Below are 26,565 nucleotides of genomic sequence, written 5' to 3' on the forward strand. Positions count from 1 at the left end.
AGCAAAACTAAAAGTCCTCTTTCATATTTTATAGATAGGCAAGTTACAGATTTTGTTTTGTAGCTCTTTTTCTTGTTAATACTCAATAGATTGAATTTATTGTAACTTGCATAGTCAAATCTAATTTTGTAGTGTCATACATCGAATTTTTAGATAGATTTTTTAATATGAAATTTTAAGGTATATACTCCACCTTAATATACACAGCATATTTTTCATTAAAAAAGTAACTATGTCACTGTATTAAAGATTTTAGATAATTCAGATACATTAGTTAATCTTTACAAGGAGTGAAAAGAACAGCTGTTTCAAAATAGTGCTATTCTAATGTTTGGTTATTTGCCTAATGTTTAAAAAAACATTTAAATAGATGTTCCCATTTTCCTTTTATGTTTAATACAATTTTTTTCTAAGATCATAATAATTATTGAATTGGCCAAGGTGTTTTTCTTTATTTCAGGTGATAGAAGTATTCATTAGAGCAGAAGATGGCCTCTGTAGAGAAGTGGTGAAACACCTTAATCAGATTGAAGAACAAATCTTAGATCATTTGGCGTGGAAATCAGACTCCCCACTCTGGGATAGAATTAGAGACAATGAAAACAGAGTTCCTGCATGTGAAGAGGTTTGTGAAAATATTTTAATATCTCTATATGAAAGCACAGTGCTTTATTCTAATCATAATCCTCTTTCAACAGAGAGCAGTTAAACTTTGTGTCTTCCTCTTGGAGCATGAGAGGTGGCAGTTGGGTTTAGTACAGTATTCCTATGGCAAAGATGAGGCAAGAGTCAGAGATAAGTTATGATTGCCCCAAGATTTCAGTGTCAGAATAAAAATTCAGTATTCTTTTTGACTTCCTGATCAAGTTTCTGTTCCTTAGAGTGACTAATACTCTACCTCTTCCAATCTGTAACGAAGCTTGATGCATGTTTAACATCCAGTTCATCAGGTTTGAATCTTTCTAGGACTTCTAGAATTTTTTTTTAGCTTTAGTATGAAAATGAAAAAGGTAACTGGTTTTATTTAGGTGGAGTAACTAATGAGCCACAATCCTTTTTGTTTTGTTGCCTTAGGTTATTGTTACTGTATTGCTAATGCTTTTTGGATATTGCCATTTTGTGTAAATATTTCTTTATAGGTCATGCCACCACAGAATCTGGAAAGAGCTGATGAAATTTGTATTACTGGTTCCCCTTTGACTCCCAGAAGGGTGAGTGAAGTTCGTGCTGATACTGCAGGACTTGGAAGAAGTAAGTTTAAAATACTGGAAGGAATATTTTGGAACCTAATAGCTGGAGATTTCAAGTTATCTAAACCTACCAGTGAAGTGAATAGGGTATATTAAGGAGAAATATCCTGTGTATTTTAGTGCCACATGGCCCACTTAAAATAATCTTTTGAAAGAATAAGAACACAGGAAAATATAGAACAAGTATCTTTTGAAAGGATAGCATACCATGCATTTAATGTGATCTCTATTTTTTAGTGTCTTTCTAAGTATACAAAAGGACAGAAATGAAAAAATTAAAATGTTAAGAATGGGCCAGTGCTGTGGCATAGTAGCTAAAGCAACCGCCTGCAGTGCTGGAATCCCATATGGGCACCAGTTCTAGTTCATGTTGCTCCACTTCTGATCCAGCTGTCTGCTGTGGCCTGGGAGAGCAGTAGAAGATGGCCTAGGCCCTTGGGCCCTTGCACCCACGTGGGAGACCTGGAAGAACTCTTGGCTCCTTGCTTTGGATCGGCACAGCTCCAGCCATTGCAGCCTTTTGGGGAGTGAACCAGCGGGTGGAAGACCTCTCTATCTCTGCCTCTGCCTTTCAAATAAATGAATAAAATCTATGAAAAAAATGTTAATAATCTGTGGGGTGATAGAGTTCCTGGTGATTTTTTTTTTTTGGACAGGCAGAGTGGACAGTGAGAGAGAGACAGAGAGAAATGTCTTCCTTTTGCTGTTGGTTCACCCTCCAATGGCCGCCCGCAGCCGGCGCGCTGTGGCCGGCGCACTGTGATGATCCGATGGCAGGAGCCAGGTACTTCTCCTGGTCTCCCATGCAGGTGCAGGGCCCAAGGACTTGGGCCATCCTCCACTACACTCCCTGGCCACAGCAGAGAGCTGGCCTGGAAGAGGGGCAACCAGGACAGAATCCGGTGCCCCGACCGGGTCTAGAACCTGGTGTGCCTGTGCCACAAGGCAGAGGATTAGCCTAGTGAGCCGCGGCGCCGGCCTTGGCCATCTTATACTACTGTCCCAGGCCATAGCAGAGAGCTGGATTGGAAGTGGAGCAGCCAGGACTTGAACTAGCACCCATATGGGATGTCAGCACTGCAGGTGGCGACTTTACCTGCCAGCCCCATGTATTTTAAAATCAGAAGAAGGGGCCGGCACTGTGACATAGTTAGGTGAAGCTGCGCTTGTGGCGATGTGGGTACTGGTTTGAAGCCCAGCTGCTCTACTTCCAATCCAGCTCTCTGCCAATGTGCCTGGGAAGGCAGCAGAGGGTGGCCCAGGTGTTTGGGCCTCTGCACCAATGTGGGAGACCCAAAAGAAGCTCCTAGCTCCTGGTTTTGGATGGGCCCAGCTTCAGCCATTGAGACCATTTGGGAAGTGAAACAGTGGATGGAAGATCTCTCTCTGTAACTGCCTTTCAAATAAATAAACAAATCTTAAAAAAATAAAATCAGAAGTAGCTTTCTTATTGATAGGGCTGCATGCTCCAATTAGGTGCAGATAAGCCAGTGAGATTAGAGGACTCTGTGGTTTGAGATTCCTCAGCTCTTTGTCAGTTGAGTTGTGCTGTTTGAATTAAGTGAAAACAGTGTTAACCAAACCAGTATAGAAAAGGGCACTTTTGCTGTGCATCTGGTTTATAATTTAGGCTGCTTTTTGGATATTCTGTCAGGTTAAGTTTATTTTATTTATGTGAGATAAAAGTACTTTTAAAAGAGTAATTATATAAATTCAGAGTTCTGAGTTGTTGGGTACCACTAGAATAATATTCTCATTTCTAGATTATTTTGTAATGTAATTGATAAGCACTGGTTGTACAAGAAAGCTGAGTTTTTTTAAAAATAAAGACTTATTTATTTATTTGAAAGTGAGAGGGGCCGGTGCCGTGGTGTAGTAGGTTAATTCTCTATCTACAGCACCGGCATGCCACTGGGGGCGCCGGTTCTAGTCCCAGCTGCTTCTCTTCCAGTCCAGCTCTCTGCTGTGGCCTGGGAAAGCAGTAGAAGACGGCCCAAGTGCTTGGGCCCCTGCACCCACGTGGGAGACCCGGAAGAAGCTCCTGGCTCCTGGCTTTGGATTGGCGCTGCTCTGGCCATTGTGGAAGGAAGATCTTTCTCTCTGTCTCGCCCTCTCACTGTCTGTAACTCTACCCCTCTCAAATAAATAAATCTTTAAAAAAAAAAAAAAAGAGAAAGTGAGAAAGTGAGAGTTACATGCAGAGAGAGAAGTAAAGCAGAGAGAGAGAGAGCAAGAGGTCTTCCATCCGCTGATTCACTCCCCAAGTGGCTGCAGTGGCTGGAGTTGAGCCAATCTGGCCAATCTGAAGCCAGGATCCAGGAGCTTCTTCCAGGTCTCCCACACTGGTGCAGGGGCCCAAGGACTTAGGCCATCTTCTGTTGCTTTCCCAGGCCATAGAGAGAGCTGGATTGGAAGTGGAGCAGCCAGGACTTGAACCGGCGCCCATATGGGATGCCGGTGCTGCAGACGGCAGCTTTACCTGCTACACCACAGTACCAGCCCCGAAAGATGAGTTTTAAAGTCAAGATTCACTTAAGTCAACACATGTAAATGTGGATGATCTAAATGAAAACTGCATTTTGAAAGAGTTATAATGGCTTCCCTGTTTTTATGCCTGTTATGCTCTCAGTCTTGTCTGCATATCTGACAGCAGTTTTGTCCTATTTCTATAGAATTTTTACTTCCTAATTTATGATTAAGACTTTATAGGAAACTTCATTTTCCTTATACAGGGAGTCTTCAGATAGTTTGTGGAAATTACATATTATGTGGAAATTGCATATATTAATATATTATTGCATATATATTATGCATATTATGGGTTTAAAAAATTTTTGCACCAAAATCAACTTACCTTTTAAGTTCATTTTCCACCAAGTTTTTTTTTTTTTTTTTTTTTTTTTTTGACAGGCAGAGTGGACAGTGAGAGAGAGAGACAGAGAGAAAGGTCTTCCTTTGCCGTTGGTTCACCCTCCAATGGCCGCCGCGGCCAGCGCGCTGCGACCGGCGCACCGCGCTGATCCGATGGCAGGAGCCAGGAGCCAGGTGCTTTTCCTGGTCTCCCATGGGGTGCAGGGCCCAAGCACCTGGGCCATCCTCCACTGCACTCCCTGGCCACAGCAGAGGGCTGGCCTGGAAGAGGGGCAACCGGGACAGAATCCGGTGCCCCAACCGGGACTAGAACCCGGTGTGCTGGCGCCGCAAGGCGGAGGATTAGCCTAGTGAGCCGCGGCGCCGGCCCTCTACCAAGTTTTTGAAGTACCTTCATATTTATCAGATCTTCATTCTCCTGAGGTCTCTTAATAATTTACAAGATTATGATCCTAATGTATTCTTTCTGATTCTGTAGCTTTATACCAAATAAAAATCTAGTAAGTTCATTTTCTTTTATATCATCAGGAAATAAAAATGTTAAGCACTGTCTATCAGGATTTACTTCTCTTACTTCCTATGACTTTCCTACCTATCAGGAAATATCAAAAAGTTCATGAAAAAATAAAAACTAAGAGATAAAAGTAAACAGTATAAACTTTATTTCTCAACAAAACTCCATCAATTTCAAGGCATCTCTGTAACTTTTTTTTTAAAGGATACCAGCCATTTAATCCATCCTTAAAGAACTGGGGGCCCTAAGAATTTAACCAGGCTAATGCAATCTTATTTGTATTATTAACTAAAGAAAAATGGATATTCTTTAAAGATTTTTAAGAATAGGAAGCAAAGTAAGTCAAAAGCCAACTAAGGACTGGTGAGGTGAATGCCTAATGATTTCCCATTGAAACAGGCAAAGTTGCCCATGTTTGATGAGAGGAGTGAGCAGGAGTGTTGTCATGATGGAGATGGACACTCCGGGGAGGCTTTCATGGGTATTTTTCTGCTAAAGCTTTGGCTAACTTTCTCAAAACACTCTCATAACAGGCAGGTGGCAGTTTTTACTTCACCCTCTAGAAAATCAGCAAGCTAAATGTCTCAAGCATCCCAAAAAACCAATCTGCTTTTGCTGCTGTTGAACCACTTCCCTCCTGGTAGCAATTGCTTTCGTTGTGCTTTGTGTTCAGGATCATTCTGGTAAAGCCGTGCTTCATCTCCTGTTAGACTTCTTCAAAGCAATGCTTCAGGGTCATGATCCCATTTGTTTAAATTTTCCATTGAAAGCTCTGCTATTGTCTGCAGCTGAACTGTGCACAAAAGATTTGACGTCCATCAGGCATAAAGTTTGCTGCACTTTACTTTTTCGGTCAGAATTGTGGAGGCTGAACAGTCATGACGTCTATCGTGTTAGCTATTGGTTCTGCTATTAATCCTCAGTCCCCTTAAATGAGGCCACGAACAGGATTAATTTTGTCCTCTCAAGTTCATTTAAATGGGTAAAATGCATATTGTGTGAACTGTATTTCAATAATGCTTTTTTTTTTTTAAAAAAAACTAAGCTTAAATGACTCTAAGCAATGGGATTATATTAGAAAGTTCATGGAAAATGGAATTGAAAGATGTTTATTTTGGTACGATAAATTTTCAAGTCTATACGTAGTTTCTTCTTTTCTTTTCTTTTTTTTTTTTTGATTTATCTATTTACTTGAGAGGCAGAGCTACAGACAGGGAGAGAGGGAGAGAGAGGTCCTCCATCTGCTGGCCCACTCCCCCACTCCCTAAATGGCTGCAAGGGCCAGAGCTGAGCCAGAAGCCAGGAGCTTCCTTTAGGTCTTCCTCATGGGTGCAGGGGCCCAATCACTTGGGCCATCCTCCACTGCTTTCCCTGGCCATAGCAGAGAGCTAGATCAGATGTGGATCAGCCGGGACCCGAACCGGTGCCCACATGGGATGTCGGCACCACAGGCAGAGGCTTAATCTGCTACGCCACAGCGCTAGCCCTCATAGTTTTTTCATAGTGCACATTCTATTAATTTTACTTTTATAACAATTTATTTATTAATTGGTTTGAAAGAGCAACAGAGAGAGCAAGAGAGATTTTCCATCTGCTGGTTCACCCCTCAAATGGCTGCAACAACCAGGGTTGGACCAGGCCAAAGTCAGGACCCAGGAACTCTATCCTTGTCTCCCACTTGGGTGGCAGGGACCCATCTGCTGCTGTCTTCCCAGGTACATTATCAGGAAGCTGCATTGAAAGTGGAGTAGCCAGAACTCAACTGGTGCTGTGGTATGGGATGCTGGCATCACACGTGGCAGACTAACCCATTGTACCAGAATGTCAGCCCCTCCATGAACTTTTTGAGGACCCCTCATGTGCATGGATTTTAAAATTTTTATGCCAAAATAAATTTATCTTTTAATTTCACTTTTTCCACAAACTTTTTGAGTTCCTTTGCTAAAGAACACTATTAAGCTTTAGTATTTTTTTTTGTATCTGGAAAAATACAAAGAGGAAAATATATAAAACCAGGGGAAAGTTACTACCATCATGTCTGCTTGTCAAGTGAGGCTTCACAGTGAAATTGTTTCATCTGTGAGTGTCAGAAATATTATATAAAAATGGATTTATTCCTTAAGTTGCCTCAAAATCATGAAAGCTATGTGGTAGTCAAGGCCAAAGCCTAGTTTGATTTATGGAAAGTGGAGTGTAGAAGGGAGCACTGTGAGACAAAGAAAAACTCCATTTAAAAATTTTGCTTTCAGTAGTCTTCGGTTGAATTTGCATAGGCAAATTTATAGGCAAACTACTCTGTAATTTTTGTTTTTTAAATTTTGAAATCTCAAACAGTAATTTTTTAATGTAACAGTTTATTTTTATTTAAACAAATTTATTTATGGATTTGAAAGGCAGAGTTATGGAAAGAGAGGGAGAGACGGAGATCTTCCATCCACTGATTCACTCCTCAAATGGCTACTTTGGCTGGGGCTGGGCCAGGCCAAAGCCAGGAACCTAGAGCTCTATCCAGGTCTCCTGTGTGGGTGGCAGGAGTCCAAGTAGTTGGGCCATATTCCACTGCTGTCCCAGGTGAATTAGCAAGGCTGGCAATGTGGTGTACCGGGTAAAACCGCTGCCTATGATGTTGGTATTCCACATGGTTGCCAGTTCAAATCCTGGCTGCTCCACTTCCCATCCAGTTCCCTGGTAAAGTGCCTGGGAAGATGGTCCAAGTCCTTGGGCCCTTGTACCCATGTGGGAGACTCAGAAGAAGTTCCAGCCTCCTGGCTTCAGCCTGCTCAGCCTTGGCTGTTGCAGCCATTTGCGGAATGAACCAACAGGTAGAAGATCTCTCTCTGTCTCTCCTCCCTTTCTCTGTAACTCTGCATTTCAAATAAATACATCTTAAAAAAAAAAAAAAGAGTAGCTGGAACTCAAAGCAGCACTGATATGGTCTGACAGCATCACAGGCAGCAGTTTTACCCACTCCATCATGACACTGGCCCCTGAACATAAGAGTTTAGATGGAGGTCTGGTCTCAATCTCTGTGAGTTAAATGATTTGTGTGATTTGCTTTGACCCTAGGCATAACCTCTCCAACTACATTATATGACCGGTACAGCTCCCCAACAGCCAGCACTACCAGAAGACGGCTATTTGTTGACAATGACAGCCCTTCTGATGGAGGGACACCTGGGCGCATTCCTCCACAGCCCCTCGTCAATGCTGTCCCCGTGCAAAATGTATCTGGGGAGCCGGTTTCTGTCACACCAGTTCCTGGACAGACCTTGGTCACCATGGCAACAGCCACCGTCACAGCCAACAATGGACAAACAGTGACCATTCCTGTACAAGGTAAGGAAGGCAGAGTTGGATATTGAGTTACCTGAGATTTTGATGATATGGCACAGGGGAGAAAGGGGAGACAGGGTTTGAGAGGGGAGAAATTGGAAACCTCTGCCTGGGGAAAATGTATTATCAACATTTTCTTCTTCTTTTTTTTTTTCTGTAACAAACTTTAGGTATTGCCAATGAAAATGGAGGGATAACATTCTTCCCAGTCCAAGTCAACGTTGGGGGACAGGCACAAACTGTGGCCGGCTCTCTCCAGCCTCTCAGTGCTCAGGCCCTGGCCGGAAGTCTGAGCTCTCACCAGGTGACAGGAACAACTTTGCAAGTTCCTGGCCAGGTGGCCATTCAGCAAATTTCCCCAGGTGGACAACCCCCGAAACAAGGCCAGCCTTTAACCAGCAGCAATATTAGACCCAGGAAGACCAGTTCTTTATCACTTTTCTTTAGAAAGGTAATTCTTCATGTACTCTTAACAGAACGTGAGCTTAGGAAATACAAGTATTGAACAAAGGTTGACATGTTTTTTGTCTGTTAGGTTTATCATTTAGCAGGTGTCCGCCTTCGAGATCTTTGTGCTAAACTAGATATTTCAGATGAACTGAGGAAAAAAATCTGGACCTGCTTTGAATTCTCCATAATTCAATGTCCTGAACTTATGATGGACAGACATCTGGACCAGCTGTTAATGTGCGCCATTTATGTGATGGCCAAGGTGAGGACTGTTTGGAACTGAAAAGGCAAAGATGCTACTTTATTACCCAAAACATTTTTAACAGCTTTATTGATATGTAATTCACTCATTTAAGGCCGGCGCCACGGCTCACTAGGCTAATCCTCCGCCTAGCAGCGCCGGCACACCGGGTTCTAGTCCCGGTCGGGACGCCGGATTCTGTCCCGGTTGCCCCTCTTCCAGGCCAGCCCTCTGCTGTGGCCAGGGAGTGCAGTGGAGGATGGCCCAGGTGCTTGGGCCCTGCACCCCATGGGAGACCAGGAGAAGTACCTGGCTCCTGCCATCGGATCAGCATGGTGCGCCGGCCGCAGCGCGCCGGCCGCAGCGGCCATTGGAGGGTGAACCAACGGTAAAGGAAGACCTTTCTCTCTGTCTCTCTCTCTCACTGTCCACTCTGCCTGTCAAAAAAAAAAAAAAATGTACACTTAATGTGTCTTACATTACATATACAATATCTGTATATTCACAGATATGTGCAATATTCACAATTTTAAAATATATTCTGTTTTATAGATAGATGCATGGAAATATCCATTGGACATTTGGGATGCTTTTCCTTTTTAGATGTTATGAATGCTATTAACATTTGTGTACAAGATTTGGTGTGGATGTATGCTTTGATTTCTCAAGGCTACAATATCTAGTACAGAATTGTTGAGACATATAGTAACTGGCAGACTTTTAACCAGAGTTTTGTACCATTTCACATACCCACCAATAATATGTGAAGGTCTTAATTTCTTTACTTTCTCATAAATATTTTTTATGCTTTGATTTTTTTAAAAATAACTAATATATATAATCACTATTTTAAAGAAGACGTCTCAGTGGTATTTATACATTCAGTGTTGTAAACCTACCACCTTCTTTACATTCCAAAACATTTCCATTGCTGTGAAGTAAAACCCCTTACCCATTAAGTGATTTTGTTCTATTTTCCCTCCCACATCCCCCTGTAACTGCCAGTTAGCTTTCTTACTCTGAATTTATGTTCTTGATATTTCATATAATGGAATGATACAATCTAAGAGTGCTTCAGAAAGTTAGTGGAAATGGAATTGAACAAAATTTTGGTGCTAAAAATCTTGGAATCATTACAACTGAGAGATCTTCAAAATATTAATTAAAATATATATTTTAAATATATATTTTTCAAAACAGTACATGGATTTCAACTGTTTTTTACCAAAATTTGTCTTTTAATTCTGTTTTTTCATGAACTTTTTAAAGTACCCTTGTATGTGGCTTCTTTCTTAGGAATGTTAGGATGTTTTTAAGGTGCATCATGTTGTAACAGGTATCAGAACTCTGTCCCCTTTCATGGCTGAATGATATTCCATTGTATGGATGTATCACATTTTGCTTAGTAGTGGTCATTGCTGTTTGAATCCTTTGGCTGCTGTGAATAGCGCTGCTATGAATGTGTGTGTGTGTGTGTGTGTATGTACTTGACGGCCTATTTTCAATTCTTGGGCTTACCTCTAGCGGTGGAATTGCAGGATTATGTGTGTTTAACCTTCTGAGGAACAACAATGCTGTCTTCATCTTTTATTCACCTTTTTTTTTTTTGACAGGCAGAGTGGACAGTGAGAGAGAGAGGCAGACAGAAAGGTCTTCCTTTTGCCGTTGGTTCACCCCGCAATGGCTGCTGTGGCCGGCGCACCGCGCTGATCCGATGGCAGGAGCCAGGTGCTTCTCCTGGTCTCCCATGGGGTGCAGGGCCCAAGCACTTGGGCCATCCTCCACTGCACTCCCTGGCCACAGCAGAGAGCTGGCCTGGAAGAGGGGCAACCGGGACAGAATCTGGAGCCCCGACCGGGACTAGAACCCGGTGTGCCGGTGCTGCAAGGCGGAGGATTAGCCTAGTGAGCCACAGCGCTGGCTATTCATCTTTTATTGCTACCAGTAATACAAAAGACATCCTCCCATTTCTCTATATTCCTGCCAACTAATTTTATGTTTTCTTATTTTTTTAAAAAATTACAGCCTAGCTACCATAGTATTGAGTGATATCTCATTGTGGTTTTGGTTTGTATTTGCTTAATTAATACTAAGCATCTACTATGCTTCACTGGCCATTATCTTAGTTTTTGATTCTAGCCATTATAGTGGGGGTGAAATGCTATCTCATGGTGTTTTTTATTTGCATTTATCTAATCATCAGTGATCTTACACACCTTTTCATTTGTTTTGTTCTTTCATTTTAAGATTCTTTTGGCCATTCTGAGTCCCTTGAAATTCCATATGAATTTTAAAATCAGGTTACAAAAGAGTCAGCTAGACTTTTAATAGGGCTACATTGAATGTGTACATCAATTTGGGGAGTATTACCATCTTAACAATTGCAAGTCTTCTGATCTGTGAACAGGAGATGTTTTATATTTATTTAGATCTGTAATTTCTTTCAAAAATGTTTTATACTTTTTAGATTATAACTTCAGTACTTTCATTAAATTTATTCTTAACATATTTTTATTATGTTAATATTAATATTTTAATATTAATATTTTAATATTTGAAAGGCACTTAGAGAGGGAGAGACAAAGAGAGGTCTTCCATCCACTTGTTTACTCCCCAAATGGCTGCAACAGCTAGGGCTGGGCCAGGCCGAAACCAGGAGACAGGAGCTTCCTCAGGGTCTATCACGTGGGTGCAGGGGCCCATCTTCCACTGCTTTTCCAGGTGCATTAGGTGGGAGCTGGATCAGAAGTTGAGCAGCCAGTACTTGAACTAGTGCCCATATGGCTGCCTCTACAGATAGTGGCTTTATCTGCTAAGCTACAATGCTGGCCCCTATTTTTTTTTTTGTTAAATGAGGAAAAGAGTGAAACAGAGTAAGTTTCTATCCACTGGTTCACTCCCCACATGTTCCTAAGAAAAAACAGCTTTGCAGGAGGATGATGACAAAACAAAACCTGGAGCCAGGAACTCAATCCTGGTCTCCCATGTAGGTGGAAGGAACCCAACTACTTGGGCCATCAGCGCTGCCTCCCACGGTCCAGGTTAGGAAGACTCTGGAATCAGGAGCTGGAGCTGGGTATTGAGACCAGTTACTCCAATGCGAGACACACATGTCCTAACCAGCAGCTTTATCTCTAGGGCAGATGCCTGTCCCTTACATATTCTGTTTTTTGTTTTTTGTTTTTTTTTTTTTTTTCATTTGTATTTCTGTATTTTATTTATTTATTTATTTATTTATTTATTTTTTTTTTTTTGACAGGCAGAGTGGACAGTGAGAGAGAGAGACAGAGAGAAAGGTCTTCCTTTTGCCGTTGGATCACCCTCCAATGGCCGCCGCTGCAGCCGGCGCACCGCGCTGATCCGATGGCAGGAGCCAGGATCCAGGTGCTTTTCCTGGTCTCCCATGGGGTGCAGGGCCCAAGCACCTGGGCCATCCTCCACTGCACTCCCTGGCCATAGCAGAGAGCTGGCCTGGAAGAGGGGCAACCGGGACAGAATCCGGCGCCCCAACCGGGACTAGAACCCGGTGTGCCGGCGCCGCAAGGTGGAGGATTAGCCTATTGAGCCACGGCGCCGGCTGTGTATTTTATTTGAAAGGCAGAGAGAGAGAGAGTCTTCCACCTGCTGGTTTACTCATCAACCCATATCAGCCAGGCAGAAATTAGGATTCCAGAGGCTAGTGCTGTGGCGTAGTGGGTAAGGCCATCACCTGCAGTGCTGGCATCCCATGTAGGTGCCGGTCCGAGTCCCAGCTGCTCCACTTCCGATCCAGCTCTCTTGCTATGGCCTGGGAAAGAGGTGGAAGATGGTCCAAGTCCTTGGGTCCCTAAACCTGTGTGGGAGATGGGGAGGAAGCTCCTGGCTTCAGATTGGCACAGCTCTGACTGTTGGTACTATCTGGGGAGTGAACCAGCTGATGGAAGATTCTCTCTCTCTCTCTCTCTCTCTCTCTCTCTCTCTCTGCCTCTGCCTCTGCCTCTCTGTAACTCTGCCTTTCAAATAAATTAATAAATCTTTAAAAAAAAAAAGTAGGAGTCCAGAACCTACTCTGGGTCTCCCACATGGATGACAGGGACTTGAGCCATGCTGCCTCCTAGGGTGTGCATTAGGAAGCTGGCATCAGAAACAGAGCCATGACTTTAACCCAGGTGTTCCAGTAGGGGATGTGGGCCTCCTAAGTAGCGTCCTAATTGTTGCACCCAATGCTCACTCTGACATATCTCTTTTAATGCTTTTGTAAATGCAACTATTTCAGTTTTTATATGTTGACTGCCAGTGTACAGAAATACAATTGATCTAGTATTTAGCAAGCTTGATAAACTTATTCTAATAGATTTTTAGTGGATTCCTTAGGATTTTCTATGTACAAAAATCATGTAATCTGGTTATAGTTTTATTTCTTGTGGCCAGCACTGTGGCACAGAACATTAAGCTGCTGGCTACAGTGCTGGCATCCCATATGGGTGCTGGTTCAAGTCCCAGCTGCTCCTCTTCTGATCCAGCTCCCTGCTGTTGTGCCTGGGAGGGCATTGGAAGATGGCCTAAGTGCTTGGGTCCCTGTCACCCACATGGGAAACCTAGAGGAAACTCCTGGCTCCAAGTTTTGGCCTGACCCAGCCCTGACCATTGTGGCCATTTGGTTAGTGAATCAGCAGATGGAAGATCTCTATCTGTCCTTCTCTCTGTCTGTGTCTTTCAAATAAATAAATAAATCTTATTTTTTTTTTTTTTTTCACTTCTTGTCCTAACTGAACATGTTTTATTTTCTTTCTTCCCAGTCACCCTGGCTGGGACTACCAGTACTGTGTTGAAAGCACAAATCCTTGTCTTGTTCCTGGTCTTAGGGGGAAAGCATCTGTTCTTATCAGTGAAGTATGATGCTTGCTGGGACTTTCTCATAGATGTTCTGTATCAGATTGAGGAGGTTTCTGTCGCTTTCTAGTTTGTTGAATCTTTTTTCTCATGAAAAGGAGTTAGATTTTGTCAAATGCTGGTTTACTCCCTAAATGGCTGTAATGGCTGGAGCTGGGCCTGTGCAAAGCCAGGAGCCAGGAGCTTCTTCCGGGTCTCCCACATGGGTGGAGGGGACCAAGTACTTGGGCCGTCTTCTGCTGCCTTTCCAGGCACGTTAGTAGGGAGCTGGATCAGAATTGGAGCAACCGAGACTCAAACCAGTGCCCATATGGGATGCTGGCACTTCAGGTGGAGCCTTAACCATCTATACCACAGCATTGGCCCCTCTTACTCTATTAAAATAGCTGTATGAGTGATTGATTTTGATGTTAAACCATTCTTGTTTTCATGGTGTAAATTCTTTATGGTCAAGATGTATAATTTTTTTATATGTTGTTAGGTTTGGTTTGCCAGTACACTGAACAATTTTAATTTTTTCCTTATTTGTAGAGTTTCTGGTTTGCAGTTTTATTAGGGCTTTGTCTGTCTTCTTAGACTGGTTTCATAGAGTAAAAGAAAAGTGTCCCCTCTTTTTGTTTTTTTTTTCTTTTTTGGTATTCTTTTTAAAGATTGGTAAAATTCAACAGTGAAGACACTAGGGTCTTGGCTTTTCTTTGTGAGTAGTTTACTTGGTCTATTCAGATGGTGTTTTGGAATCAGTTTTTGTAGAGCTTTGTCTTTCTAAGAATCTACCTGTTTTATCTGGGCTATCTAATTTGTTGGCATATAATTATTAACAATATTTCGTATAGTCCTTTTTATTCTTTAAGCAGTAATGTCCTCTTTCGTTTCTGATTTTAGTGAGTCTTCTCCCCTTTTATCTTGATCAGTCTAGCCAAAGGTTTTCATTTTTTATTCTTTATTTCATTAATTTATGCTCTAATTTTTATTTCCTTGTCTGCTTATGATAGATTTTTCCCTCTAGTTATTGTACTTTTCTAACTCAGGTCTTGGCTCAGATACCACAACCCTTCTGTTCTTACTGAATTTACCATACCCCTGCTATTCTTACTGACTTATTTATTTTTTTTAAGATTTATTTATTTATTTTTGAAAGGCAGAGTTACAGAGGCAGAGGCAGAGAGAGAGAAGTCTTCCATCTGCTGGTTCACTCTCCAGATGGTCGCAATGGCTGGAGCTACACCCATCTGAAGCCAGGAGCCAGGAGCCAGGATCTTCTTCCTGGTCTCTCATACGGGTCCAAGGGCCCAAGGACTTAGGCCATCTTCCACTGCTTTCTCAGGCCATAGCAGAGAGCTGGATCAGACATGGAGCAGCTGGGACTCAAACCGACGCCCATATGGGATGCTGGCACTGCAGGCAGCGGCTTTACTCGCTACGTCATAGTGCTGGCCCTGACACTTGTTTTTCAATGATTTATTTATTTATTTCAAAGGCACAGTTACACAGAGAGAGGAAGAAATAGAGATCTTCCATACACTGGGTCACTCTCCAAATGGCCACAATGGCCCAGGCTGGGCAAAGCCAACACCAGGAGCTTCCTCCAGATCCCCCACAAGTTTGCAGGGGTCCAAACACTTGGGCCATTCTCCCATTCCCCACTGATCTCCCAGGCACATCAGGGGGAGCTGGATCAGAAGTGGAGCAGCCAGGTCTCAAATCAGTGCCCATATGGGATGCCAGCTTCTCAGGCGATGGCTTTACCCACTGTGCCACAATTCTGTCCCCTCCAGACCCTTTAAATTGTGGGTTTTTTCTGTTTTGCACTATTACCTTGTAGAGCAGGTTGACTGCCCTCCTTACACTGTTGCTGGAAACCGATCTTTCTCTGAGAGCACTTTTATTCTTCGCCAGGTGACAAAAGACGACAGGTCCTTCCAGAATATCATGCGTTGTTACAGGACTCAGCCACAGGCTCGGAGCCAGGTAACCACATTTTCTTTTGAGGCTGAAAATAAAGCTTTCAGTCTATAATAATACAAAAAGTTAACGCTAGTTGATTCTGTTCTTTTTTTCCTTTTCTTTTTTTTTTTTTTTTTTTTTTTTTAAGATTTATTTACTTACTTGAAAGGCAGAGTTAGAGAGAGAGGGACAGAGATCTTCCATCTTCTGGCTCACTCCCCAAATGGCCACAATAGCCAGAAGTGGGCTGATCTGAAGCCAAGAGCCAGAGATTCTTCTGGGTCCACCACGTGGGTGCAGGAGCCCAAGCACTTGGGCCCTCTTCCACTGCTTTCCCAGTCCATAAGCAGAGAGCTGGATGGAAAATGAAGCAGCCCGGACACGAACTGGTGCCCATATAGGATGCGGGTGCTGACTTAACCTACTGTGTGTGCCACAGTGCTGGCCACGAGTTGGTGATTTTAAGACCTCTTTTTTCAGAAGGCATTGCCAATGTTAAATATTTCTTAATTTAGAGAGTCACAAAATGGATGCAGATTAAGAAATTATTTGGTTTCTGTGTCACCTTTCAGGCTGGTTTAGTAAATGCAGTACTGTACATTTAACCAAGATACTATTGAAGTTTCAAACCCATGTAAATGTATTTTTTTTTTTAAGATTTATTTATTTATTTGAAAGGCAGAGAGAGAGATCTAGATCTTGTATCTATTGGTTCACTCCCCAAATGGACACACCATTCGGAGCTAGACCAATCCAAAGCCAGGAGCCAGAGCTTCTTCTGGGTCTCCCACGTGGGTTCAGAGGCCCAAATACTTGGGCCATCTTCCAGTGAGCAGCCAGAACTTGACTGGCAGTTATATGGAATGCTGGCACTGCAGGTGGAGGCTTAACCTTCTACACCACAGAGCAAGCCCTACCCACTTAATTTAATTTTATTTTTTTTATTTTTGACAGAGTGGACAGTGAGAGAGAGAGAGACAGAGAGAAAGGTCTTCCTTTTGCCGTTGGTTCACCATCCAATGGCCGCCGCCACCGGCGCGCTGCAGCCAGCGCACCGCACTGATCCGAAGGCAGGAGCCAGGTACTTCTCCTGGTCTCCCATGGGGTGCAGGGCCCAAGCACTTGGGCCATCCTCCACTGCACTCCCTGGCTACAGCAGAGAGCTGCCCTGGAAGAAGGGCAACCGGGACAGAATCCGGCGCCCCGACTGGGACTAGAACCCAGTGTGCCAGCGCCGCAAGGCGGAGGATTAGCCTGTTGAGCCACAGCGCCAGCCTCCACTTGATTTTTAATACCATTCATTTGTCTCTGAAAGACAAGTGTGCTAGATTTTTTTTTTTTCAGATTTTTTTTATTTGAGAGGCAGAGATAGATAGGGAGGGATAGAGCGAGAGGTCTTCTATCCACTGGTTCACTCCCCAGATGGCTGCATCAGCTGGAGCTGGGCTGATCCAAAGCCAGGAGCTTCTTCTGGGTCTTCCATGTGGGGTGCAGAGGCCCAAGCAGTTGGGTCATTTTCCACAGCTTTCCCAGGCCATTAGCAGGGAGTTGGATTGGAAATGGAGCATCTGGGACTCAAACCAGTGTCCATATGGGATGCTGGCACTGCAGGCAGAGGCGTAACCTACTATACCACAGTGCCGGCCCCATGTGTGCTAGATATTTACATTTGACTTTGCATGATTTGACTTTCTGGTTGGGTACTGTCACTGCACTGCAGCCCCATAGGCAGTACTTGAAAGTAAAGCCAGACAGGCTGATGTAAATCCTAGATACACTATTTAATTGGCTGCATTCTTAACTTCCCGTGAGCAGGACAACTAGACTACATGGGGCTGTTGTGAGAATCAACTGATATATGTTAAGATCCATAATTTCCTGCCCCCTTCTGATTGTCTTTCTAAAGGTATATAGAAGTGTTTTGATAAAAGGGAAAAGAAAAAGAAGAAATTCTGGCAGCAGTGATAGCAGAAGCCATCAGAATTCCCCAACAGAACTGAACAGAGACAGAAGTAAGTGGGATCCTTATGAACTATTACCAAACAACATTAGGAGCTTTTCTTTTCTTTTTTCTTTCTTTCTTTTTTTTTTTTTTTTGGACAGGCAGAGTTAGAGAGAAAGAGAGAGAGGTCTTCTTTTTCCATTGGTTCACCCCCAAAATGGCCACCACGGCCAGCGCGCTGCACCGATCCGAAGCCAGGAGCCAGGTCCCCCCCACTCCCGGTCTCCCATGCGGGTACAGGGCCCAAGGACTTGGGCCATCCTCCACTGCCTTCCCGGGCCACAGCAGAGAGCTGGACTGAAAGAGGAGCAAGCAGGACCAGGACTAGAACCCTGGGTGCCAGCGCCGCAGGCGGAGGATTAGCCTAGTGAGCCGTGGCACTGGCCCATTAGGAACTTTTCTTTTTTTCTTTTTTGACAGGCAGAGTGGACAGTGAGAGAGACAGAGAGAAAGGTCTTCCTTTGCCATTGAATCACCCCTCAATGGCTGCCGCAGCCGCCGCAGCCGGCGCGCTGCGGCCGGCGCACCGCGCTGATCCGATGGCAGGAGCCAGGTGCTTCTCCTGGTCTCCCATGGGGTGCAGGGCCCAAGCACTTGGGCCATCCTCCACTGCACTCCCTGGCCACAGCAGAGAGCTGGCCTGGAAGAGGGCAACCGGGACAGAATCCGGCACCCCGACCGGGACTAGAACCCGGTGTGCCGGCGCCGCAAGGTGGAGGATTAGCCTAGTGAGCTGCGGAGCCGGCCCATGGAGCTTTTCTTATTTTTTAGGCCTAGAATACTAAGTCTCACTAAGTGTCTACTGAAGAAACATGGAAAGTGTTTTATTGGCCAAGGTTTTTTTTGGAGCAGTAAACCCAAATCCAAATTTAGTGGCAAAGTTGTCCTTCAGCCTGTATCTTTGAAGCATACTGTGCAGAATATTGCTTTTGAAGGTTTTCTGCAAGCCTCTGCTGGCCTAGTTCCAGGAGGGTTCACCGTGGTGGTTGGAGCCAGGCTAAGGGAATGGCATCCTTAGTTGCTGGTTTGCACCACTTGGTGCAGGGCTCAGATCCTAGACTGCTGGTGTAACTCATTAGTGGAAGCCGCTGAGTAAGCCCTTGCTGGAGTAATGGCTTGGGGGTAGATCAGTGATCACACTAGCTGAGCTCTGCTCCTTGGTATGAAGAATAGTGTGCCCACTTAAGGCCATTAAGACGTAGTGCAGGTAACTGCCTTTTTCCCGCTGCATTTTCTTAAGTCTTTACTCAGTGTCTTTGTGCTTCCCATGCTTTGTTGCTCTCACTGCAGCCAGTAGAGACTCGAGTCCTGTCATGAGGTCAAGCAGCACACTGCCTGTCCCACAGCCTAGCAGCGCTCCCCCTACACCTACCCGCCTCACCGGCGCCAACAGCGACATGGAAGAGGAGGAGAGGGGCGACCTCATCCAGTTCTACAACAACGTCTACATAAAGCAGATTAAAACATTTGCCATGAAATACTCACAGGCAAACGTGGTGAGTGTGACAAGGATCTTCGCATGCTTTATCACTTGTGAGGACTAAGGAATCCATTTGACCTGTTCTACATATAAACTAGTTGTACAAATACTTAATCTGCCTAACCTATATAATTTCTATTGCTGTTAACCATCAAACAAAAGTAAGGTTGTATCTGAATTCCCTCCCAAGTGCAGTAGAACAAGACAGCCTCCATGAGTTCAGACTGTTAATTTGTAACCACCATGGTGGTGACCTGGAAATTAACTTTCTGTGTTCTTCTTTTCTCCTCATATATACATCACTGTTTATCATTCATAAAACTAGTTTTTTTTTTATACTTCAACTCCATAAAATAACTATTTTCAATAGCAACATCTAGTTTAGAAATCTTTGTCTTACACTTAACGGATTTTTTTTTTAACAGATGGATGCTCCTCCACTGTCTCCCTACCCGTTTGTAAGAACAGGCTCTCCTCGCCGAATACAGTTGTCTCAAAATCATCCTGTATACATTTCCCCACATAAAAATGAAACGATGCTTTCTCCTCGAGAAAAGATTTTCTACTACTTCAGCAACAGCCCATCAAAGGTGAGCATAACTTCGGTCTTGTCCTTTATGAACCTAAGACCAGGCACTCACTGCAGTGATGCAAGTGCCAGGCAGCAGTGACCAGTTCAGTCCCAACAGAGCAAACACTGTGCCTCGCTGGCTTCTTTTTGAAAACTTTAGGGTTGGAAGTACAAGTGTATATTAACAAGTTAATGGAAAATGGAATCCCAAGAAGTGTATTTTAGTACCAAACATTTTTGAGTCCATGTATATAAGTCTTTAAAAAGTTCATGGAAAAAAGCATGCATGGATTTTACAGTTGTTTGCACCAAAATGTTTTTCTGAGAGGCAAAGAATGATACTGTCTAGCTTACACAGTCCCAAATGCCCACTAGGAACCAGGAACTCAACCTACATCCACCAGATGGGTAACAGATGCAGGGCATCCAGTGAACCATGACTTTGCAATAAAAAGATACACTTATAGAAAGTGTATATAAAGATGACTTTGTGGTAAAAAGAAACTGCTGATACACTCAGCAACATAGTTGAATCTCGGATGCATTCCTGCTTGAGGAAAGACACTAGATTCAATAGGCTACTTATTGAAATTCCAGAAATGGAAAAGGCACAACTCAGGAAACATCCATGGTTGCTTAGGGGTAGGGTGCCTGTAATAGGACATGAGGGAATTTTCTGGAGAAAAGAGTTTTAGTCTTATGGTTGACATAGGACTATTGGTACAACTTGTTGAAGAACAAAATACAATAGTATTGCTCATAAAAAAAGTTGGGAGGAATTAATTGAAGGTATTTGTCAACAAGCACTGAAACTGCCCTCAACAAGTGTCACTAACAGTCTTCATCTTTTCTGGTCTTTTGTGGTATCTGGTACATGTCAGCTCTACACCCAAATTACTTCTTTGTAATAGTCTCCGTTAGTCTCAGGTATCACCTATTAAGTCTTTTTTTTATTATTTTTTTATTTTTTATTTTTTTGACAGGCAGAGTGGACAGTGAGAGAGAGAGACAGAGAGAAAGGTCTTCCTTTGCCGTTGGTTCACCCTCCAATGGCCGCCGCGGCCGGCACGCTGCAGCCGGCGCACTGCGATGATCCGATGGCAGGAGCCAGGTACTTATCCTGGTCTCCCATGGGGTGCAGGGCCCAAGCACTTGGGCCATCCTCCACTGCACTCCCGGGCCATAGCAGAGAGCTGGCCTGGAAGAGGGGCAACCAGGACAGAATCCGGCGCTCCGACTGGGACTAGAACCCGGTGTGCTGGCGCCGCAAGGCGGAGGATTAGCCTATTGAGCCGCGGCACGGGCACCTATTAAGTCTTGATGACAAACTTTTCTCTAACTGGTAATCTAAAAGTTGTGATCATTTATTGAAGAAACTCACAATTTTTTTTTTTTTTGTCCTGTAATTTCTTTTAAGGTTTATTGTATTTACTTGAAAGGCAGAATTAGAGAAAGAGCAAGCTAGAGTGGTTTTCCATCCGCTGCTTCATTCCCCAAATAGCCACAAGGGTTGGGGGTGGGCCAGGCTGAAACCAGGGTGTATGTGGGTGCAGGAACCCAAGCACTGGGGCCATTCTCTGCTGCTTTCCCAGGCTTGTTAGTAGAGAGGTGGATTAGAAGTGGAAAGGCTGGGACTCCAGCTGGTGCCCGCAGGGGATGCTGGCATCACAGGCAGCAGCTTTACCTGCTTCGCCACAGTGCCACTTCTCTAAAATTTGAGGTCCTCCCAGGAAGTGATAATGTAAACAGGCAGGACTGTAAACCATAAAATGTCTGTTTTATCTTTCCTTTAGCGTTTATACCAAATTTACCTTTTCTAGCATATAAGAATACTACAAAATGTACATGGCAAAGGGGGCTGGTGTTGTAGTGTAGTGGATAAAGCTTCCTATGCCACTGGCATATCCCACATGGATGCTGGTTTGAGTCCCGGCTGCTCCACTTGCAGTCCAGCTCCCTGCTAAGAGCCTGGGAAAAAGCAGTGGAGGATGGCCCAACCTGCCATCCACATGGGAGAACCAGATGAAGCTCCTGGTTCCTGGCTTTGCCCTGGTACGGCACTGGCTGCATGGCCATCTAGGGAATGAATCAAACTGATCTTAAAAAGTGTATTTTGAAATTAAAAAGTTTATTTTGATGCAAAGCAATTTAAGTCCATTGTTTTTCAAAATTAAACAAAACAAAAGAAAAAAAAAACATTTGAGAGGTAGAGTTACAGAGAAGTTTTCCATCCACTGGTTCACTCTCCAAATGGCTGCAACAGCTGGAGCTGGGCCAATCCAAAGCCAGGAGTTTTTTCCAGGTCTACCACATGGGTGCAGGGGCCCAGGCCATTAGCAGGGAGCTGGATTGGGAGTGGAGCAGCTGGGACTCAAACCAGCACCCATATGAGATGCTGGTACCACAGGCAGAGGTTACTATTACACCACTGTGCTGGCCCCCAAAATATATATTTTTCATGAACATTTTAAACACCCTTCATATGTATGAATTTCAGAAAGATTCTGCACATAAATAATTCACTGAAGATTAGCCTATGGTACAGACGTGCTATATAGCATATTGTATAGCCTGGAAAGATGTGATAGAATTTATCATATCAAGTGGCCGGCGCTTTGGTACAGTGGGTTAACGCCCTGGCCTGAAGTGCCGGCATCCCATATGGGCGCCAGTTCAAGTCCTGGCTGCTCCATTTCCTATCCGGCTCTCTGCTATGGCCTGAGATAGCAGTGGAAGGTGACCCAAGTTCTTGGGCCCCTGCACCCACATGAGAGACCTGGAAGAAGCTCCTGGCTTCGGATCGGTGCAGCTCCGGCTGTTGCGGCCATTTGGGGAGTGAACCAGCAGATGGAAGACCTCTCTCTCTCTCTCTCTCTCTCTCTCTCTCTCTCTCTGCCTCTCCTCTCTCTGTGTAACTCTTTCAAAAAAAAAAAATCTTTAAAAAAAATTTATCATATCAGTATATAGGAGTCTAAGATAATGTTGACTGTATAAATAGTTCAAACCATACACAAAAATACTTGTGGGTAAATAGAATTAAAAGAAGTATATTTTGGTGTAAAAAAATGTTTAAATCCTTGCAGTGTTTTCATAATATGCACTTTCTGATGACTTCATGCTAAACTATGTGTATTTAGCATTCAAGATTTTGTATTTATTTTTCCCCATCAGAGACTGAGAGAAATTAACAGTATGATACGAACAGGAGAAACTCCAACTAAAAAGAGAGGTATTCTTCTGGAAGATGGAAGTGAATCACCTGCAAAACGAATTTGCCCAGAAAATCATTCTGCCTTATTACGCCGTCTCCAAGATGTAGCTAACGACCGAGGTTCCCACTGAGGTCAGTCTCTTGTATTTAAACTGTCTCTGCACAAACTTGAGGTAGTAGCATCATTTAATGCATGCTACTTTATGGATCCCCTTTCCTTAACCCAGCCAATCAGCTGGAACCTGTTAGAAACATGAGGGGACATACGGTGAGGAGTGGACTTAATCCCTCTGGTAGCCTTAGGACATTCTTATTCATTTCACCTGTTCCCTACCATTCAGCACTCACCATTATCACTGCTTAGAATCCAAAGTTGGATTTTTAACCCTTTGGCAAAGCTTTTATGAGCACTGCCGGGGAGTAAAGTCTGCTCAAGTCTGAGCATGAGAGGTGTCTGATGACACCTCCGGCAGAGGAACTCTGTCTGCAGTTCATTCCAGCCTGTTGCTGGTCAGCTCTAGTCCTCATGAAATACCAAGCAGGAGTTAGCGACTGTCCTTAAACCCTGGGCAGGAGTGTGAGAATTCTGCATTCCTGAAAGAGAAAAAAGGAGACTGTCCAGGTCTGGAGGGCCTGGGCCATCAGCCTAAGGCTCTGTCCCCTTGTGCACTTCTTCCCTTGTCCCATGAGGCGTGGTGCGGTGTGAAAAGCGCTTGTTCAGTTGTGCAATGTCTGAGTGGCGGCACTTTAGGGCTGTAAAATGCATGATTTTGTACCCCTTATTTTGCTGTATATTTGTGATGGCACTTTCTACAATGTGAACTTTATTAAGTACAAAACTTTTAGACTAAACATTCAATATTTTCCTTTATGCTTTTGTACTTTTTTAAAACTGTTAAAGCCCCACTAGCCACCTTTTGGGCATGTGTTTTAAATTCTCCAGTTTTTTGTTGTTATGTAGGGATGAGATGGCTGAGTGAAGATTTTTAAATCACGTTAGATTGAGGAGAGTAATATGAAAAATTATGACCTCTTCCTTTGGGAGGTAGTTATCCAAAAGATGTGTCTGTTAAGGTGATATATTTCAAAGTATCTTTGGGCATGTCCCTAGCAGTTTAAAAAAACTGATTGGAGAATTTCAGTTTTTATTAGTACACAGTACCATTTATACAAGTTAGAAAATGTTATTTAACAGCTATTGAATTATCTGTATATATCTTTATTAATCACTATTGTTCCAGCAGTTTTAAAGTTGAATTAATAATCTTATTAGGGAAAAAATTCAATTGTAAATTGAATCGGTATAAAACAAAGTTACTAGGTAACTTCATAATGCTCTAAAGGAAATATGGAACTCCCACTATTCAGTTAGAATAGTGTTCTACAAAAATATTTATAAAACCTCTCAACATACTTACTGCTACTGTAATTTTATATGAAAATAACTATTTTTCAATAAAGCATTTATAAATTAGTCTTTTGTTTAGTTATACTGCGAAAAGGGTATTTAGTTTCCTACATAAATGACAAAGGATGATCATTTATTGGTTTATTTTGTCTCTACTAAACACATTAGTCATTCATCATTTAAATATCTGACATCATTAGAAACCGTTTAACACTTTTTCTCCCTCCTGCCATAAAAATACAGTAAGTGATTTGCTTTAAAAAAAAACCAACTATGAACAAGTGTTCTGGTTTCCTCTCACTCGTCTAATGCATTTCTCAGTGACAGCAGTAGGTAACTCAGTGAGACAGTAGGCTGAAGACAGCTTCAGGCGGTCTTCCACTCCAAAGTGCTGAGCTCTGCGATTCCCCTCTCCACATCCTGACGTATGGACAGCTGAAGCCACCAAATAGTGTTGAAGTCTGTCTGCTCTACTAGTTTACATGAGTGCAACTTACCTTTAGTATCCAGAAAAATATTTAAGCCTCAAGGTCCCCAATAATTTGGAGTATAGACCCAAGATAACCACCCTAGGACACTTCTGACAGAAGTAATGCATTACTTAAAGTGAGGTTTCCAAAACCTGCTGCGAGAACCTACACATATGGAGAACACTGATGGTCAGTCATTGTCCACACAGTTTACTCTTCAGGCAGTCCTCTGCCATTGGGCAGCTGTCACCAGGCCAGAGTCCAGCAGGAAAGTGCACGGTGCACCAGATTCACCATCTCTCTAAGTTGCTACTGCTTTCTCTTCTTTACTGAAAGGCTGTACTGAGCCAGGCTTTACCCACGACAGGCCAGCAACGTGAACACTTTTATTGTGCTGTTCTTCAGGCTTCTTCTAGGCACAATCAAAAAACAGACAAAAAAATGACTGATGAAGAGATCTCAGCACTGAATAAACTTATTTCTCAAACTGGTATTTGTATGGAATGACTGGTCTCCAGTGAAGATATCTTAGAAAAGAAACACTGAGTTAACCGTTTAAAAAAAATGGTTATCTACTTACTTTCTGCGTTAGCATCTTCTCTCTGGCTTCATCATGTATAGAAGGATTCCATGGAGAAAAGCTAAAGGGAGAGAAAAGCATTAAAAATCTGTGTAACACCAGTTTTCAATAATTAAGCCAATTTCCCTAACAAAACTTAACTAAGGAGCGACACTTTAAAAAGAAAGATCTTTTATTCAGTTGTCAAGATGTGTTTTAGACATTATCTAAGCAACTTTGTCATAACTGTGTCTTGTATATGTGGATCATCTCTAACCCCTTCATCAACCCCTGAAGTAAAACTGAAGATGGAGACCGCAAGGCACAGCACAATTAACCAAAGCTAAGGAGGGCGAAGGCCAGACCACCAGTCTGTATGCTGAGCCGCAGCTCTTAACTGTGCTACACTGCTTCCCCAGCAGTGCCAGTGCTGCCGGAGAGCTGGACCTCCGACTTCCTCGTTCTCAGTGCTCCTCACGGAGCCTCCTCCTTCATGGAGCCCCGAGACCCAGCATCACGCTGCTGCAGGAACCCACCACCCTCCACTATTCCGCTTCCCCTCTTTCATCTAACATGATGGGGGTATGGCAGGGTAAGAGAGGCACCTGACACGTGACTGAACCAGTACACTACAAGGATCCTTAGGAAAGCAAAGTCAGTAAATAGCTTGCTCCTGGCACGACATGCCAGATGATACAAAACTCTGTTTCAGGAAGGAGCCCAAGAGGCCTTAGAAATCGAGTCTGACACAAAACGTAGAGGTTGTAGGCTGACAGATGACACACATTTCTTTTTTTTTTTTTTTTTTTTTTTTTTTGACAGGCAGAGTGGACAGTGAGAGAGAGAGACAGAGAGAAAGGTCTTCCTTTGCCGTTGGTTCACCCTCCAATGGCCGCCGCGGCTGGCGCGCTGCGGCCGGTGCACCACGCTGATCCGATGGCAGGAGCCAGGTACTTCTCCTGGTCTCCCATGGGGTGCAGGGCTCAAGCACCTGGGCCATCCTCCACTGCACTCCCTGGCCACAGCAGAGAGGTGGCCTGGAAGAGGGGGCAACCGGGACAGAATCCGGCGCCCCAACCGGGACTAGAACCCGGTGTGCTGGCGCCGCAAGGCAGAGGATTAGCCTTGTGAGCCGCGGCGCCGGCCACACATTTCTTTTAAATTCTCTCAGACCACCTGGAAAATGGAAGTCCAGAACGGCAAAGGACATTCATCCTGATGGCGCAGCACTCACCTAATTGCATAAGGGTCTTCTATTTTAGGTTGGTCAAACAAACGAGCAGTGCACACCTTAACGCTGTCAACCACTTTACTTTTAAAAAGCTGAACATCTTTTTCATACCTGTGTTCAGAGCAAACATCAAAGTTACCAACTTAATCTACTTATCT

The 26,565-nt window shown here is 43.6% G+C and overlaps 2 protein-coding genes across 19 annotated transcripts in view; one reads left to right on the forward strand and one right to left on the reverse strand.

Moving 5' to 3' along the window:
• RBL2 (RB transcriptional corepressor like 2) overlaps window positions 1–24,213 on the forward strand; it is a 59,392-nt gene extending 35,179 nt beyond the window's left edge. Inside the window, exons 13-22 of the mRNA XM_008257295.5 lie at window positions 461–625; window positions 1,140–1,251; window positions 7,702–7,971; window positions 8,139–8,419; window positions 8,504–8,680; window positions 15,428–15,499; window positions 17,382–17,487; window positions 18,768–18,973; window positions 19,383–19,547; window positions 22,700–24,213. Of these exons, the coding sequence (XP_008255517.1) occupies window positions 461–625; window positions 1,140–1,251; window positions 7,702–7,971; window positions 8,139–8,419; window positions 8,504–8,680; window positions 15,428–15,499; window positions 17,382–17,487; window positions 18,768–18,973; window positions 19,383–19,547; window positions 22,700–22,870 (1,725 nt within the window). The 3' untranslated portion in view covers window positions 22,871–24,213. The remainder of the gene's footprint in view (window positions 1–460; window positions 626–1,139; window positions 1,252–7,701; window positions 7,972–8,138; window positions 8,420–8,503; window positions 8,681–15,427; window positions 15,500–17,381; window positions 17,488–18,767; window positions 18,974–19,382; window positions 19,548–22,699) is intronic.
• A 60-nt stretch (window positions 24,214–24,273) lies between these two features.
• Window positions 24,274–26,565, reverse strand: part of AKTIP (AKT interacting protein) — a 47,395-nt gene continuing 45,103 nt past the window's right edge. For 10 of the 18 annotated variants that reach the window (XM_089320039.1, XM_070063539.2, XM_089320042.1 and 7 more), the window contains 3 exons: window positions 26,411–26,518; window positions 25,198–25,258; window positions 24,274–25,029 (listed from right to left, as the gene is read on the reverse strand). In XM_089320039.1, the coding sequence (XP_089176165.1) occupies window positions 24,919–25,029; window positions 25,198–25,258; window positions 26,411–26,518 (280 nt within the window). In that variant the 3' untranslated portion in view covers window positions 24,274–24,918. The remainder of the gene's footprint in view (window positions 25,030–25,197; window positions 25,259–26,410; window positions 26,519–26,565) is intronic. The other 8 variants (XM_089320043.1, XM_070063541.2, XM_070063534.2 and 5 more) reach the window with 1 other exon arrangement.

The sequence above is a fragment of the Oryctolagus cuniculus genome, chromosome 18 (genome assembly GCF_051225735.1).
Source record: "Oryctolagus cuniculus isolate XC-2025 breed Fujian yellow rabbit chromosome 18, ASM5122573v1, whole genome shotgun sequence".
NCBI classification, from domain to species: Eukaryota; Metazoa; Chordata; class Mammalia; order Lagomorpha; family Leporidae; genus Oryctolagus; species Oryctolagus cuniculus.